Raw genomic sequence first — 18,296 nt, forward strand, 5'->3', positions numbered from 1 at the left:
CACACACACAAAACTATTATAAAGCTAGTGAAAGGGGAATCAGGACAGTGTGGAGAAGAGTGGTGTGTCTGCTGGACATAAAGATAGAGCTGTGCAAACAAAACAGAGGACTGAAAGGGTGGAGGGACAGAGACGTGATCAGAGCAGTGGACAGATGAATGATGGGAACTGGTTGGACGAATGAAATGAAACATGAATTATTATAGAGACGGCTGTACTGCATACAGGGCCGGCCCTTCACATTTTCTCAGATACAGATACATGAGGCTACGTGCGCGCGCGCGTGTGTGTGTGTGTGTGTGTGTGTGTGTGTGTGTGTGTGTGTGTGTAAGTAGTTCAGTGAGAGAGAACAAAAACTTTTTTCTAACCCTATAAAACCTATGCAAGTTCACTTTATTTCTTAAAAAAAGTTTTAAAAAGTTAGAAAATTAGAAAAAATAAGTAAAAAAGAAATTACAAGACAGTCACCAAAGTAAAGACAAATTAAAAGATTACCATATATTCCCCCCCAAAAAATTACCAAAGAGTAAAAACTACCAACCCCCACCCCACCCCCAAAAAAAACAAACAACACAATATATGTTTGTTTAATACCTGACAAAATAAAAGCCTCACTACAATGTCCTGGCTTTCAAAAGGTAAACTCACCAATCCATAACTTTAAAAAAAGAGACAATGAGACTTACAGTCAGAACAAAGAACAAATGACGATCTCATTTTCTGATACACCGACCAGATGTGTTTGCTTGAGTGTCAACAGAGTGACAGTGAATTTGTTCATTAAATTAATCGTGCAATCCATGCTCTACTTTCACTTCCAAACCAAAACAGCAGTGGGAGAGGATGAGCGAGGGGAACGAGGAGAGGGAAACAGCGGAGATGACTACCGGTAACTGACGGCATAAAGATTTCTCTTTGAAAGGCGAGAAGACAACAATTCCCGCGAGGAGACAGCAGCCATAACCTCCTTTTCTAAAGTTAACAGTTGAAAATTTTCATATAAATAAATGAAAGTGTGCTTTACTTTACTCTTTATCACTTATAGATTTAACACATTAGTGATTAAACATATCAGTTCATGCAAGCTTTTAAAAATATATTATTGCTTATACATATATAGAGCATGAATTCCCAAGCTTTGTGCACATTGCTATATTGTGCCCCAGGCATTCCACATTTTTAAATCAGGTGCCTCCCTCCTACCCCTCCCCCCTCCGAAAAAAGGCTACCCTAATTTTCCCCCCAGAATGTTCTCCTTAGCAGGCTGTGGTGGGCGGCACGCTGACAGAAACAGTACTTTGGTAGAAGTCTGTCCGGAGGTTTAGATTTGCCTATACCATTTCTGGAAGACCAGAAAGGACAGAGAGAAACAAATTACCCAGTTTTGCATATTAATGTTCTAAAGACTTAACGTCACGCAGCGTGTCATTAGCAGTACTTAATTTATGCTAATTAAGTTGTGGTGAAAACAAGCCCACAAAACAGCACTGTGCAAGTAAATAGCCTCTTCATCAGCAACTGCAGTGCAAATTGCTTCAGCTGTAAGACTAATCCACCATGGCTGCTATCTCGCATCCTAAAGCCTTTCTATAGCTGTCCAAGTTAATGGTGATGATGTCTGTGTCTTACAGAAAAGATAACAGCCATTCTTAAAGACCCCACAAAACGCACTCTTACTTTCTTAATTTGATGTATTTCATGTTGAAACAGGATGTCTGGGCGGGGCACGGTGCAGGGAAGGATCACTCACCAGTGCAAACCATCAGGACAGACCAAACCCTAACCCAGCAGGATGTCAGTTTGGGAGACAAAGAAAAGAAGTTTTATTTTGAAGGGACAGGTGGATGAGAGAGGATGTTTAAAGATTTGTCAAGGTTTTATTGGTGGAAATTTGGATTCACACCCATTAGTGCAGGATGATATCTGCATTTAAAATACTCTGTTTTACAGCAAGTAGAAGTCGGGGCCTTTAATAGACAAACTCCACCTTTCAAAGGATCTCATGAGCTGCAGTGACTCACAGAACTACGTGTCACTAAGTTAGAGAATGAAATGCAGTTTTGATTCCAATAGCCTCACCTACAAATAACAGGTGGGCAGTATAATGAGCTTTACATATATTTTACAGATGCATGTCCATCACAGGCACCAATACTGACAAATATTGTATTCTAATTGTGATGATGTAGCGTTGCTCTTCCCTGGTTTCGATGAAGTTTGTGACACAACTGCAAGGCTTTCAGACCAATGTCAGGTGACTAGGTTTACATATTATGGCTACTTCACTACAGCTAGCCAAACTCTCCCATCCCCCTCTGCAACCAGCTGGTGCAAACACATGAGATTCTCATTAACTGAAGACCCTGATTAACAAACCCTCACATTACAGCACACCGTCTGATGGAAAGGTCAATTTTACAGCAGCTCTGCAGTCATCTGACAAGCTCCCTGCAAGTTTGGGAGGGAGAGGATGGGGGACTAAGTGTGTGTGTGTGTGTGTGTGTGTGTGCGCGTACACGTGCGTGTTTGGGTTTGAGTGAGACACGGACACAGTGTGGTGGTTATGTGGTGAAGGATGATAGGTTAAGAACAATTTAGCTTGAGCTTAGACAAAGTAACCAGGCTACATGAGCTGGTCCAATTAAAGTCCTCTTCAGCCAGTTTACATGACCCTCTAACAGTGTGATAGAGTCGCATTGTCAGTATGAATAACCCAGATAATACAATAGTCCCCCCTCCCTTGACTGGGACATTGTAGCAACTTCTAATATGGAGGAAACAAATGAGACTAGTGGTAATAGACTGAGAACTACTCACTGCCACAGTTTTGATGGCATCACCATGTGCAGACAAAGTGAAAGCAGTAAGATGTTTTCCATGCCACAGTAACATGTTTTCATATAGGTGTGAGCCATGAATCTTAAAATCATAGTTCACCCATATTAAAAAATGTGATATTATTTCACTCCCCCCCAGTTTATTATTATTTTGCCTCTAAACTCCAATTTGAAAATGCGATGAAGCAGCAGGCATTCAGCTACAAGGCAAGCTGCTTTGAAGGAACTTTTTCTAACACTGTAGCACTGACTGAAGCGCCAAAATCGAAAATTGAAATTTTGATCTCTTTATCTGCAGAATGTGTGATTTCATACAATTTTTGAGAGAAGTTTAAGTGGTGAGTGAGTCCAGGGCAGAGGAGGAGCTCATCGGTAAAGAAAAGTAGAAAGCTAAAACCAGGGAATAACAACAGGATGGCTGTGAGGTTTATGGTGAAAGACCCCTACAATGACATTGTCAACATTTTTTTTACACCATTTCCGGCTGTAAAAATCCTGCCACACATAATCAATCTCAAACATTGTTTATTTAACAGTTTCAGTATAGAAAGGCAGTTGTGTTTAAGCATGTTAGCTGGGGGGAAGTGCAAAGTTGAGCAGGGTTTGACAGGGCCTACATTAGCCAGGGTTCCACTATAAGGCTGCACAGTGTTAAAGACAAGCTATACTATCAATAAAAAATATTGTATTTACCCCCCGCATAAATTTTAGATGTAAATTAATCAGTTTCAATTAAATATTACTGTTCATTTGGTGAATTAGGACTTTGCCTACTACATAGATAGATAGATAGATAGATAGATATTTTATGTTGTTGGTCAACTACTTTTATTCTTGACATCTGGCTAAGACAGTCTGTGTGTAATATCTTTTAAAAGTGACTTAAAAATGAAACTTGACTTTCTTCCATAATTTTATGGCCAGATGAGACAGAGAGGGGTTATTCGTATTATGTATGAATAACGCTAACGTCCTGGGGCACTCCAATCTAAAGGTCAGCATTTATCAGCCTCTTTAAATCTGGTGTTCGGCCTGCCTCTGGCATCCAGAGTCTGTGGGAGGGGATTAGGAAGACAGTCACACAGTAACTGTAGCCTCAGTCTAAGATATGGACCTCGCCATGAAGACAGCAGACTTCATAAGACTTTAATAAGGTTTTTGTCCCTTCAAGCCTTTGAAAAAATAACAAAAAACACTGGCCTCACCTCAGGCAGGGCAGAGGCATTGTACAAATCAAAGCAATTCAATGAAGTGAGAAAAAAGTTCACGGCTACGCTCGGCGTGCTCGGCATTGTCAAGGCAACCTGAGTAGTTACCTCTGTCAGCAGAGCTGGACAGGGGTTATGTTTTCACCCCGGTCCTTCTGTTTCTTTGTTTGTCCGATGTTTTTTTATTGCGGGATATCTCAAAAAGTTATGAATGGATTACCACGAAACTTTGTGGAAATGTTAGTCGTGGGCCAAGAAGACGCTTATTCAGGGCCGCCCCTGGCCAAATTGGGGCCCTAAGTGACATTTTATTTGGAGAAGAAAAAAAAAGTAACTTCAACCTGACAAATATATGTAAGCAGGTCAGTGAACTAAACAAGCATGTGTATTTCAAATTTAATAAATGAAATTCAAATAGCCTTAAATTGATCTTCTTTTTTGATGCATAGATTGATAGGCTATAAACTTAAGCTAATATACGACCACCAACTGGTCAATTTATCACTCCTTTTTCACAGAGGTGAATGCATATGCAGACAAATGCATTAACAAGACATTCAAGAAATGGTAAGAGGGCTGCTGGAAGATGTCATCTCCACGCCACATTTTAGACAGAGACTTAGCGTCGTCTCTCTTCTCTCTCATTATGAGGAGCAGCTAAGGTGTTTATGCGGCGCCACAAACTTTTACATTTAGTTCGACAACATACCCGACTTCAAGTGAAGCTCTTTTTTCTCTCCTCCTGGCTTGGGCTGACTTGGTGCTCTAGCCTCACGGGCATCGCACGCGCATCGCCATGCCCGCGGGCAAAACGAGGCCCCCCATGGATCGTGAGGCCCTACGTGTGCTGCGTGTTCTGCGTGTAGGGAGGGGCGGCCCTGAGCTTATTAAAACTGGTGTAAGGAACTTTATTTCTTAATCATTTTTGACAGATCACCATTGTACACAGAGGATTCAAGTGCACGCCGGGCACGCTCGCTTGCCCTCCACCCAAAAACTCCTCCTAGCTTACCCTGTAATTTATCTTATCTTACAGCCTACAGCTTACCAGTTCCTGTGTCCTCACTGCATCGGCATCAGAGCCACATGCATGAGCGTGCATGTGACTGGGAGCAAGTTGGTTGATGTCCTAGGTGGACGCTGTTTGAGTTCAAATTTTTGATGAAAGTCTAAACACTCTAGAAAGTTACCTACACAAGCTTTGACTTTTGATGCAGATTGGTCAAAAGGTGGCATGGTAGTTGGGTGTGGTTGTTCATGAGCCATGGAGGAGCTGATTAATCTTTGACACCAGGGGCTCTAGTTTTGCAGACCAGGCAAGGCGGGGGCGTAGCGCAGATGCGCTTCGCCAACTGGGTGTGGCCAGGCGGATTTTCCAAGTTTGGCACGCCGTTCTCGGTGGTGCAAGTACTCCGCCGTCCCTCCTACCGGCGGAGAGGAGGAGAGAAGGCGTGGAGTGGGTTTGACACAGCCGATTCACATGTAACCAATCAAATGAGCCCCTGTCCTCGCCTTTAAAATGCGCTGCGTGAAGGCGTAATGAAAGTTTACACAGCTGACATGGAGGTCTATTGCTGCAGGCGGAGCGGAGCTCAGGAGACAGGCGCGGAGCGGAGACCGGTGAGCAGTGCGGACACGTCACCAAAACCTCACAGGCAGGCTTCCAGAATGTCAGACATATGAACGATGCAATAAATACCGAAAAAAAACCACTATTCAATGCTACGATCACAATCAGCCCATACATATATCTCCATATCAACTGTCCCGTCACAGCTGATGTCAGATCAAAGGAGATTGGCACCGTTTGTGCTGATTGTGAGGTTTTGGTGATGTGCGCCAGCCAGCCAAACTTCCACTGCGCCAGCTCCGCTCCGCCTTGCGCTGAAAGTAGACGTGGTTTCAGATGGCAAGCTTTTGGCGCACCTCGGCGAAGCCTTTTGGCACGAAACTGTCACTGTGCCAAGCCGAATCTGTCGGCACCTCCCCCCGCTGCGCCGCCACTCCCATCTCGGCGAACCTCCGCCTGCGAAACTTGGAAACTGTCCGCCTCTGCCGTTTCGCCGGTCGAAACTAGCTCTGCGCGGGGTTCGCCTCACTGCGCCACCCCGCGCTGCGCCGGGAAACTAGAGCCCCAGTTGTCCAAAATGGGGTGTGGCCCCTCACAAACAGGTGCAGAACTCCAGCAACAGAAATAGGGGAGAGTGGGGTAATTTGTGCCAAGGGGCAAGTAGTGCCACCCCTGTTATCTAGAAAACCATAGAAGAAGTTGGGCATCCATTTCACTCATCCTGCAAAGAAGGGAGACACATGGCTTGAGAGGTAAGCACATTTATGTTCAAAAAACATTTTTTTGCCCTCCAAAGTAAAATTTCTATGATCAAGGTTTTTTGATTGCTGTGTTTGAACAATTATAGAAAACTTTGAAAACAGTTCACACAGGTTTTAGTACTTTAGTAAGCTACACCATGAGTCTATACAGTTAGCATGATGTTAGCTCAAAACAGCTGGGGGATGCATTTTTTTCAAAATGGTGGGCTTGGGGTAATTTGAGCCAAAGGGCCTGGGGTAAGTTGTGCCAGTGGCACAACTTGTGATTATATACTATATATTACTTTATTGTATTTTATTGTTATTGTACATTGTCTTCTTACCTTTGATCACTAAAACTATTCAGATTCAGATGAAGATGATTTGCAGGTGCTCATTTTGGAATTTTTATTTTGTTCTGGGTATGTGTTCATGTGGCGCTAGGCCTTGTTATAGAAAAGTGGCCTGCGATCTTGTTAAAATAATAAATAAATGTTAAATAAATAATTTTGTATTGAATTTGTTTTGCTTTTATATAGCATTATCATTTGTGAGATTAAAATGATCTGTTTCACTTCAATTATCAATGGCACAATTTACCCCAGTATATTCTCTCTAATGGCACAATTTACCCCGCACCGGGGGCAAGTTGTGCCACAAAACCACTTTTTTTTTTCAAAAGCTATATTTCTCAAACAGTTTATATAAGATCCAAAGTGATTGTTCCCAGGGATGCACAACATCCTAAACTATATGTGCATATTTTAGTTGGAGGCATTACTGTAATCCCCTCGCTTTAAAGGCACTTTAAGTAAAAATTGGCACTATTTACCCCACTCTCCCCTACTCCTTAAATCAACCACACTCACCTAAATGTTTAATGTTTGAATTTATTGAACAAAAAAAAAAAATTCAATTAAACACATGAAAAATAAGAATTGACAAACGTTTAATTTGGTTCAACTATGTGACATTGAAACAGAATATGTTAGGAGTTGCACAGCATTCGGGGCGGTATGCACTCTCTAGTCGTGGAAGCATTATCATTATTCAGCTCAGTGCTACCTGCAAACAAATGCACGCAGCTGGTGTCACTCAGAAGACTTCTCCCAATAAATCTTGTCGAGGGAGGAGGGTGGAGTGGAGGGCCTGGTTCTATCAAGTGTGAGAGGGAGAACTGTGAAATTTGATTGGAGGAACATGGGGGTTATGAAGGGAATAACAAGACTGGGCAGCTCTCTCTTTTAACGTGGTGTTCCATTGCTTGGCCACCCGTACACCTATGAGTCTGTGGTACACCGCACACCTCCTGCAGCTGTAAGACTGAGGTGAGAGGAATCACTGAAGAGAGATAAAATAAAATGAGAGAGAGAGAGGGGAACAGACCACGAGAGAGATGAGGCTACGCTTTAGAGAGGCGTGAAGCACAGCGCGGTGTGTCAGGATTCAGGAACAAACCGCCTCAGATTTGCTCCCAAAAAAGGAATCTTTAGACATGGCTCTCCTCCAGCTAAAAGTCTTTTCTTATCTCCTCCGTCTTTATCTCTACTTTTCTCGCTCTCCTCCATTCACCTTAGCCGTGTGCTCACCTCACTTCGTCTCCTCTCCTTTTATCCTCCCCTCTCCCGTGTTCACCTCATTTCACCTCCTCTCGTTTTCTTGCCTTTCATCTCCTCTCCTTCCGTTTCCTCTCATCCTCCCGGCCCCTCTTGCTCCTCTGCTTCTTGCCTCGCTGCTCATCTTCTGCCTCTACCTCCTCTCCTTTCTTTTCTTCTCCTCGCCTTGCTCGTCTTCTCATCTTCCCCTCTCCTCTGCCCTCGCGTCCTCACCTCTTCCTCCCTCACCTGGCCTCTCATCCTCTGTTCTCAGTTCTCCCACTTCCTTTCCCTTTCTTCTTGCCTGGCTTCGCTTCTCATCTCCTGTCCTATTTTTGGCGCTTCATAAAGCTCAAAGCTACAACTGTGTGAATGCATATAGATTTGTATAGTGTGTGTGTTTGTGTGTGTATGTGTGTGCGTGCTTTCAAAGTAGTTGCCTGGCCTGCTCTTCAACCTGCCTGTTGTTGTGCTTTGAGCAATCAATACAAAGTGAAGCACCATCTGAGTGAGAGAAACCCCAGCTCAGGTGTCACTGCACCCTACAAAACAATGACTCAGTAGGCCCTGGGGAGCTGTGTGTGTGCGTGTAGCACACGCCAAGTGTGTGTGTCATCTTTGTGTCTGTGTGTGTGTGTGTGTGCCTGGGTCTGCCTTCATGGGTCCTTTTTTTGCACCTCAAGCACATCACCCTCAATAAGTCTGCCACATAGCATCCACTATCTTTCTCTCCCTCCCTGTCTCTCACACACTACACATACACTCTCTTTCTCTCACACACACACACACACGCACACACACACAAATCCTATGGGTACCACCAGTTCCAGCTCAACCCCTCACCTTCATAGAGAGTGCAGTGTCAATGTCACGCAATGTCACTGTCAGTGCAGATTAGATCAGCCTCATAGCATTCATGCATCCCAGCTGACCACTAGAGAGACCGAGCACTGGCCGCTGTGCATCCTGCTCACCATATCGCCATATATGCAGACAGATAGAGAGAGAGAGAGAGAGAGAGAGAGAGAGAGAGGTGAGGGTGTACTTAAGCATGGCAGCACTCCCCATGCCACTGGCTTAGCCTCTTGTCCAGATGCAATGCATCTTTTTTAAACAAGGCGTCATTTTATGCTGAACAGAAAGTTCCATTCCATAACTCTCATTTTCAAATCAGTCAGCAAGAGAAGCCCATCAGAACATGATAGGTCATTTCTTTCATTATATCGTTATTTAATTATTTAATTAAAGAAAGTGTTAGATCTCTACTTTTTTTTTTTTTTTTGTCTGACATCAAAGACTTAATAGGACCATACCTGTGATTCTGCACATTCAGTGTAATATCTATAAAATGTATATAGTTCAAGTTTCTGCTAGTCTTTTCCCAAAGCAAGCAGTCGTATTTTAAAACTCCAATATCATCTACCTTTTATCCAGTCATCGGTTTCCATTCACTCTTCTATATGAAAAACAACTTTCAGAGACTTTAGATTTCCTTCACACCAGTATTCCATCAGCATAATAAAGTCTTCTTCATTAGTTTTCCTCAAAGCAGCAGCACCATTGTGCTTTGATGATGGAGTGAAACAGTATCTTGGCTGGAATATAGTCCCTGGGGAAATGTTTGCTTCACACGGCAAATGATCAGTTCTGTGGTTTGTGAATGACAACGACTGTGAGAGCAGCAGAGAATTATAAAGTGGGCATTTCAGTCAAAACGTCAAATTTGAATTCCGGCACACATATCCAATCCAGTGTGTGTTCTGTGTGAAATGCATGTTGCCAGATTAGACTGAGCGACAGTAAAATATGCTTCACACATGAGGCATCATTTTTCTCACACCACCTGGCAACCCACAAGAAACATCATCCGATCCATACAAATGATCAGTCTGGCTCCAAACTGAAAATGGGTGTGACTTTAAATTTGAGATGTAGGATATTTTCATTTAACTTTTTTAAACATTTTTATGTAGATGTTGGTATTAGCTGGCTACCACTTTGACACTGTTTTTACTTTGCCTTTCACTTCCTGCCACTGCATTTTTCCAAATCGGTAACTGTACAAAGTGGATTTGAGGGTATGGAGAATGGCAAAACATACACTGGTTGTGTCCTCCAGACTCTGCTAAAAGAAGGCTGCATTTCTGACTTGCACTGAGATGGCATTTTGGATAGAGATAGCCTTGTTGAGTGATGATGACGCACACACAATCTAGAAATTCAACCTTCTAGGCAGGTGGACTCAACATTGTTGAGTCCATGACTCTACATTGTCTTCATTTGCTCATGTGAACCTTGTGGACTGAATTACTTTGAGTCATGGGAATAAAGACCATGTTAACTCATTTTGTGAGTTATCCACACAAATTGTGGATTAAGACTTTAAAATAGTACCTGTGCTGGTAAGAGTCACATCTGACAGTGTTTTATTCAAGTTTTATTCTCTGATGAGAAAAAAATTAACCTTGACGGTCCTGATGGCTTCCCACATTACTGGCATGACAAGGAGATCCCACCTGAGATGTTTTCTACACGGCACAGTGGAGGGGGCTCCATCATGATCTGGGGGGCTTTTTACTTCAATGGAACAATGGAGCTTCAGGTTGTGCAGAGGCGTCAAACGGCAGCTGGCTATGTGGAGATGTTGCAGGGGGCATCCCTCATGACTGAAGGCCATCATCTGTGTGGTAATGACTGGGTTTTTCAACAGGACAACGCTGCAGTTCACAATGCCCGCCTGACAAAGGACTTCTTCCAGAGAAATAACATCACTCTTTTGAACCATCCTGCGTGTTCCCCTGATCTAAATCCAGTTGAGAACATTTGGGGTTGGATGGCAAGGGAAGTTTACAGAAATGGACACCAGTTCCAGACAGTGGATGCCCTCCGTGAAGCCATCTTCACCACTTGGAGCAACATTCCCGCTAGCCTCCTGGAAACACTTGCATCAAGCATGCCGAAACAAATTTCTGAGGTGATTACCAAGAAAGCTTTTTTGGCCTTTGCCATCAGGAGGTCATGACAGTGTGGATACCTGACAGAAAATGACACTGAATCCACATTTTTGCGAAGATTTGGGCTTTTAAAGGCAGCGGTCTTAAACTTTTGATCAGCTGATTAACAGCCTATTTCAGTTTAATGGTTGTTTGCAATAAATAGCTTACTCAAATTTCGTACTCTCTCTAGTAATTGCCTACTGCATGTGTTGTATTCATTGATGCACTTAAGAATATTCATGTTCTGTTTATAAAAACTTGTTCTATAAATAGTTTGTTTACTATTGTGATCAAAAACATTGATCTGAAGCTCAATTGAGGCTGCACTGTAAATATTTTTTTTCTAATAAACAATAAATATAACAACTTCTGATCAACCTGTATCAATTTCAGACTTAAAATAGCATACGGATTAAGCCCCCACCCATTTCCGGTCAAACCACACAATTTCTGGTTTAAGCCCCACCCACTTCTGGTTTATGCCCTGCCCCATCCGAGTACATACGGATACGAATAATGTAGATGGTTAAACAAATACAGATACAGATAGTGGTGTACTCGCTCATCCCTAGGAATCATCAAATCAGATGAGCTGCAAATCCCCTGTGAATCAAGAATTGCTCTTTGCAGCAACTGATGGAATTGAATAATTAAACAATGAGTGCAAATGCAGCTGATGAATCCACAACTGAGAAGCCCGATGTTCATAATCTCCATGTTCTGACGTGTGTAGGAGCCTGTAGTTTTTCCTTAGCTCCCACTGATGCTTACTGTGGATGTACTTAATTAATGTACATAATATAAAAGTATAATTCAAAACTCTACAAAAACACAAAGTGCACAAAAAACAAGTTAGTTACATGAGTAGATGTCAACCTTGATATTAAATGAGAAAAAAGAGGAAACTGATATCTGTAGATAAGAGACACAAGAACAAAGTAACATTTCTAGACCAGAAAATTACAATAAATGAACTCATTCTTGCACTTATGTTTTTTGCTGTTCTTTTTTTTTTTTTTTCATTTCACTGTCATCTGAAATTTTCCAAGACAGTCTTAGGTCAAAGCTATTTAAAGACATATGGTGTTTTGTCTTTTCTTCCACAAAATCTTTGAGTTGATTTCCTCTTGTAATTATTCTCAGAATGCTTCACATTTATTAGTTTGATGTCATGAAGTCCTAAAAATTTTAAACTGATCGAGGACCCTCCTGGACCTTCCTACAAGGCTAACCCCTGGGCTCAAGCAATTCTAAAATCGCCCCTGTTAAGGAGGCGAGATCCTCATATTCTATTGATCTGGTCTCCCCATGGTAAATATTGTCTAGAGATGTCCTTCCGCACAGAAAAATTGTTCATTTCCATTATAACTATCCATTTACTGAGCATATCAAGACTATGCTCCTTCCACATCATCTCGGCACTGTCTTCTTGAAGTTATGTCACCATTACCACCGGACATATGCATAGATATATGCATGTTTTGTTTCTTGTCAAATCTCCCTATTCCATCCAGTTAAGGGCTGACTGCAGGTTTCTGTTTCAGAGTCAAATATGGATGTTTATAATAGCATTCCCTATCACTCTTCTTTCCATATATTAATTCCAGTCTCAAATGAATACATGTGTTCCAGAGTCTCAAATGTATGCACATATTAAGGTAAGGCCCCTGAACCCAGGGCTTCTTAGCAGCACTGGGCACACTGCTTGATGTCTGTCATTAAAACAGCACTCCTTCAATTACTTTGCCGGCTCCCTAACCCACCTGCTGCCCTGTCGCTCACAATCAACCTGGGGTGATGGCATTGATTGTTAAAGTACAAAATAACATTTTTATGTAGGCAAATTAGTTTGACCTCAGTGGAGTCATTTTGACATTGTCCTCATCCGACCATTACACTGAATTCACCATCCACAGAGCACAGTTATGCATTCAGAAAGAATCTGAACTAACCCCAAAAACACTGCTTCAGAGGTAAATGTCCTCCAGCGATTTTCAGACTGTCCAGCAAAAAATGCCCCAAAGGTCATTTGTACTGCAGCTTATTAAAACCTGTGGTTAAACTTTAAAGTTAAGTGACCTGTTGCAGTCCTGTAAATAATGACACTGCTGGGTAATATTAAGGCAGTGGCGGTTCTGCCTATGTTGCCGCCCTAGGCGAAATTACTGGCTTGCGCCCTTTCATGTTGCTACTCTAACCCGCCTCCATGGCACCAGTCGGCCGAGGCACCGGGGCACCATCAGCCGGCATCAGGCCGCTCACCTGTCAGATCCGGCAGACCTGACCGGGTGGGCGCGGTACCGGCCGGTGCCGTGGCCGGCTCGCCTGATGACGGCCGGTGGCTTTTTTATTCAAATAAGATTTTGTCCATATAAAAAGTATTTCTTCCAAAAAAGGGTCTTGAAAAAGAGGGTTCGTCTTAAAATCAGGGTCGTCTTTTATGCGGGTCAATACGGTAGTCTAGAAAACTGGCGATGTTTTTTTTTTTTTGTTTTTTTTTCTTGTGCGCCTCCAAGTAGATTGCGCCCTGCCCATAGCAAAAACCGTCCCTGTATTAAGGACATGGCAAAATCCATATAAGGATGATCGTTGAGTGGTGGATGAGTCAATCAATACATCTTTCACTCAGCTGACCTAAGTTCTTTTCCCGTTTCAAGTGACAATAGTGTTTGTTTTTAGCTCGCTAACGTAGCTACCTGATATTAGTGAACATTAGCCAACAGTTTGTAACCTTAACCCTGACCTTTTCCTAACTTTAACCTTTACAACAAACCTTTCCCTAACCTTAACAATGAACTTATGTGGATACCTGACAGAAAATGACACTGAATCCACATTTTTGCCAAGAATTGGGCTTTTAAAGGCTGCGGTCTTAAACTTTTGATCAGCTGATGACTGTTTCAGTTTAATGGTTGTTTGCAATAAATTGCTTGCTCAATTTTTTTTATTTATTTTTTTTGTCTCACTCCCATTTCTTCTTTATGCATTTTGAAGCTCTACTTAGAACCTTTTTAAGATCCAACAGTGCAAAATGTAAATTCTTGCAATTTTTCAACTGGTCTTAAAATTTTGATTAGGAGTGTACATAGAATATATACATATACACACACACACACACACACACACACACACACGACTGAAATGTTTAGAGTACTTAAAATTAAGGAATCAAGGAATCACATCACAAAAAAAACAAAAAACAGAGGGCCTCGAGTCAGAGAAAGCAGGCTGTGCTTTTTAGCTAGCTTGCGAGGAAACAAGGGCCTAAGCATGCAAAACAAGATATACTGTACATTAAATATGTGTATTGTCAACATCCGGTAAAATTTGCCAGTGCCATTTGCTCATTGATGAATACATTTTACAAAATGTGTTGTTTAGTTTTTTGTTAGGACTATTGAATATTCAGAGAGATTTTGAATAGAAGATTTTTTTTTTCATTTAAATTTTCATTTTTTTCTTTAAATGTTTGTACTTTTGAGCCTCTGCTCTTTGCATCTTGTTTCCATCCATTGAAAACTTCATATTTTGCGCGATTTGGAGCTTTTCCTTAGTGTGTGGAATGGGGTACTTCTACAACCTAGGGCCTTATGTAACCTCTTCATAATTAATGAGATGTAGTCAAATCTGCTGATTTCTGAAGCTAAAATCAATACTGTTTTGCCTTCTGAGAAGCTGACATTCTGGACATGCATGGTTTTCGCTTGACAACATTAATACAATGTTTTGTATATGTCACTTTGTGTAATTTGTGTGTATGTGGGTGCAGCTGTGCACACCTTTTTGCAGCCTGATAATGGCTTACCTGGCCGAAACATCATCGGTTTGATTAAATATTTCAATGGGAGCTCATTTCAGTGTTCTTTACTTTGTTCCCCAGTTTTTTAATATTTCTCTGTCCTGCACCTAAATGAATACATTTTGCCTATGCGTGCTTTACTTTCCTCTATCTTTAAAACCACAACATGCCAACATCAGCAGCAAACAACCACCTCTTAAAACCCTGGATTCTTTTGAGGGTAGGTATACACGCCTGCATATCTTAGTCTATGCCACCCACTGAAGAATTCAAGAACTGTGGGTGGATTGAAAGCGAGCTGCATCAGCTTTGAATATAAATCCTTATGAAATTAGTTGGCACCTTATCCTCGGAGGTTTGAATTAAAAACATGACGTATAATCTGTGTTTAAAGTTCCATTGTGGAGTATTTCTTTGAGCACTAAGTAGCGACAAGTAAGAGCGTACACTCCTCTTGATCAGATGGAAAATAAACTAACAGTTTAAATGCCTATATTTTATTACTTGTGATTTTTTTTTGTTTTGTTTTTTTGTTTTTGAGGAAAAAACAATCATAAAGAGTATACCTGCACTACCAAATCTTAAGCACATCAAAGGAACATATCTTACAGTCACTACATTTATAATGTGCCATCAAATACAGAAATGGTGGCGTCTTCAAGAAACTTGGCACCATGAAGTTTTGTGTCTTACCAAAGTATGCAAATGTCTCTGAAAAGTCTGACATCTGCTAGGGTAAGCCATTCTATCACAGTCACACACATGCTTAAAGGTTTTCACATTCATATTCATAGTGTAGAGAATAGCTCTGAATCCCCCCCTTAGATTCACACACAGGAAGATTTCTTCAACTTGGTTGTACTGGATAATAGGCTTATGCATATTTTTTTCTTGATTGTTCCTCCGAGCTCACTCAAACTGTTTCCTTCCTGGGGGAAAATAAATAAATAAATATATAAATACACACACACACACACACACACACACACACACACATACATACACATGTATAGTACTTATATAATGTCTGAATAAAGGTTCTGAAGAAAAGGTGTTTTTGACCTTTTCAGAAAATGTGGGCTAAAATAACTGAAATTATGCAGTTCCTCTCTGGACAGTTGCTGCTCGGTGATGAAGTGATCAAAGCCCTGAGGAAGAATTTGATGTAATTTGAATTCTGTCAATATTTTATACAAATATATTTGATCAATATTTAATATTAATATTAATTATTTCCGTTAGCCCAAAATTGATCTATTGATCTGTAGCTCCTATATCGGTTTTTGAGTGGAGAGGTGTTTTAAAAAGCCCCAGCCACGTGTCAGAGAGGAGTCTTTTGTCTGTTGCTAGCCAGCTCATATCTGATATATGGCATTGTACATTTTAAACTAGCATGTGGCACTTCATGCCAGGCTTAAAGCCGCTGCTGGACAGACTACTGATGTTTTGAGTCTAGTAACAAACACAACTAATGAACATATTGGGCAAAAAGCACCAGTCTGCATTACGTAAAGTGTGTTTTGTTGTATATGTTGAATCTCTGTCCTGTCACAGTTCAAACAGCAGAGGTATAGTGGTTTACAGTGGCATTTTCCACACCCGTCCTATTGACTTCAATAACAACAACAACAAATAGCGAAATAAGCACAAGACATACAAATAAATGAATGAATGAATGAACATTCCAGCTCCCTCACCTTCATGGCTATACCCCTGCCAACAATTCTGTTCCATTGAACATATGCAAAATACAAAGCTGATTTCTTAGTGTGATTTAGGAAATACACTGGAAGAACAATAAGAGCTGTACCTTTCCGACGTATTGAGGTTCAGGCCCGATATGTTCCTCTAGGACAAAGAATTGGTTCCAAATCCAGCCTCTCTTCGGCCGATGGTGGGAATCTTTCTCTGTATCCAAAACCTTGGTCTGGTTCCTCTGTGGTCTGACTGAGATCCTGGAGTTTGGGTTGGAGAGCTTAGGGTTGGGACTGGCATTCGGATTGATTTGTGAAGAAGGTCTTGGTTTGGAATGGGATTTAAGATTGTACTGTGAAGCAGGTCTGGCATTAGAGTTAGAGTTAGGGTTCATAGTGCCAGATGTGTTTGACTTTGGCTTGGGACTGGAGAGTGAGGAAACCTTAAGGCTGGACAAAGGAGATGGCTCAGACTGGATCTTGGGATCAGATACTACCTTTGCATTGGAGAGTCGTTTGGACTTTGGCTGTGACAGTGATGCAAACCTTGGTCTTGTGCTGGTTTTGGTGTTGGATATTGAAGAGAGGTTGTAGTTGGAGGATAGTTTGGGGTTGTTAGAGCTGTTAGTTGACACCTGTTTAGAGTTAGATTTAGATGATGACCCTTGCCTAAGATTGGGATTGTGTTTGGGGACAGATTGCATCTTAAGCCCGGGGTTAGAGTTTGATGTTGGCTGGGAGACAGGTGATGAGAAGTTTGTGTTTGGGCTGTCGGTGAGATGGGACGTGGAATTGCGGCTAGGCTTGAGCTGAGACTCATGCCCGAGGTTAGGGTTGGAGCTCGAGCGCAGGCTGAGCTCAAGCAAGGGCATACGTTTAGGGTTAGGGTTAGGGTCGGAGTTTGGGAGCAGGGTGGGCTCAGGTAGTAATTTGGGCCTTGGCTTAGGGTTAGGACTGGGGCTGGCCTCGGTCCCATAGCTGCTCTGGAAGACAACACACAGGAAGACCACCAGAGGGTAAAGACAGGAAACTGCAGCCACACCGGCTGGAACTCTCATTGTAGAGAAAGAATGGTCTGGAAATGTCTTCCCCTCTCACCACCACTGTACCTCTGTGGGCATACGCACATAAACACACTCAAACACAAGCTTTTACACCCCTTTGTACAGTGCAGGGTAGCCAGTAGTCTCCACGCTGTATGGTCCACAGAATAACTTTGTATTGTTCTCTCCCCAGAAAAATTAAAAACTCCATGATCCAAGTCACCATATTATACTTTGTATGGGTTCCTTAGTGTGCATTGGTTCTCTTTCTCCCAACATTGTTTCCACAGCTATGGACCAGTTAGCTCTTTTTCAATTGTTTGGTTTGAATCAGCAACACCAGCTTATCTCATTATTAACAGGGGATTATGTACAACTGAGGCCAGTCCATATAATCCTTGTAGAGTCCATGGTAAAGTTGAACTTCAAAGCCATGTATAATATCCTTTATGGAAGAATGCTTAAGTCCTTTTTCTCCATGTTGAAAGGGGAAGAAACAGCTGCTGCTTACTGGGTCAGAGGAGCTCTTGGAGAAGTAACATCAAAGAGCTGCATTTCCTGGAACAGAGAGGAAGATGAAATCGATGATCACAGATTTATCAAATGTTAGTTAAAGTTACCAATAAAATAACAATTACTTGTGCTTTAACAGTATACAATGATCGACTTGTCCTTTACAAAATCATTTACAGCAGTATTTTGATGAATATATCTAGATAGATAGATAGATACAACAAGAGGCATTCCATGAGTGCTGAAACACAGCAGAAACACAGTATAACAGCAGTCTGACATTTTGCTATTATGTATCACT

At 41.7% G+C, this 18,296-nt stretch overlaps 1 protein-coding gene across 1 annotated transcript in view; it reads right to left on the bottom strand.

The window, feature by feature from the left end:
- The window catches only part of LOC115375710 (cadherin-18-like), a 161,611-nt gene extending 143,872 nt beyond the window's left edge, over positions 1 to 17,739 (bottom strand). The window contains exon 1 of the mRNA XM_030075236.1: positions 16,556 to 17,739. Coding sequence (XP_029931096.1) covers positions 16,556 to 17,497 — 942 coding nt within the window. The 5' untranslated portion in view covers positions 17,498 to 17,739. The remainder of the gene's footprint in view (positions 1 to 16,555) is intronic.
- Positions 17,740 to 18,296: the final 557 nt, after the last annotated feature.

The sequence above is a fragment of the Myripristis murdjan genome, chromosome 17, assembly GCF_902150065.1.
Source record: "Myripristis murdjan chromosome 17, fMyrMur1.1, whole genome shotgun sequence".
Classification (NCBI taxonomy): Eukaryota; Metazoa; Chordata; class Actinopteri; order Holocentriformes; family Holocentridae; genus Myripristis; species Myripristis murdjan.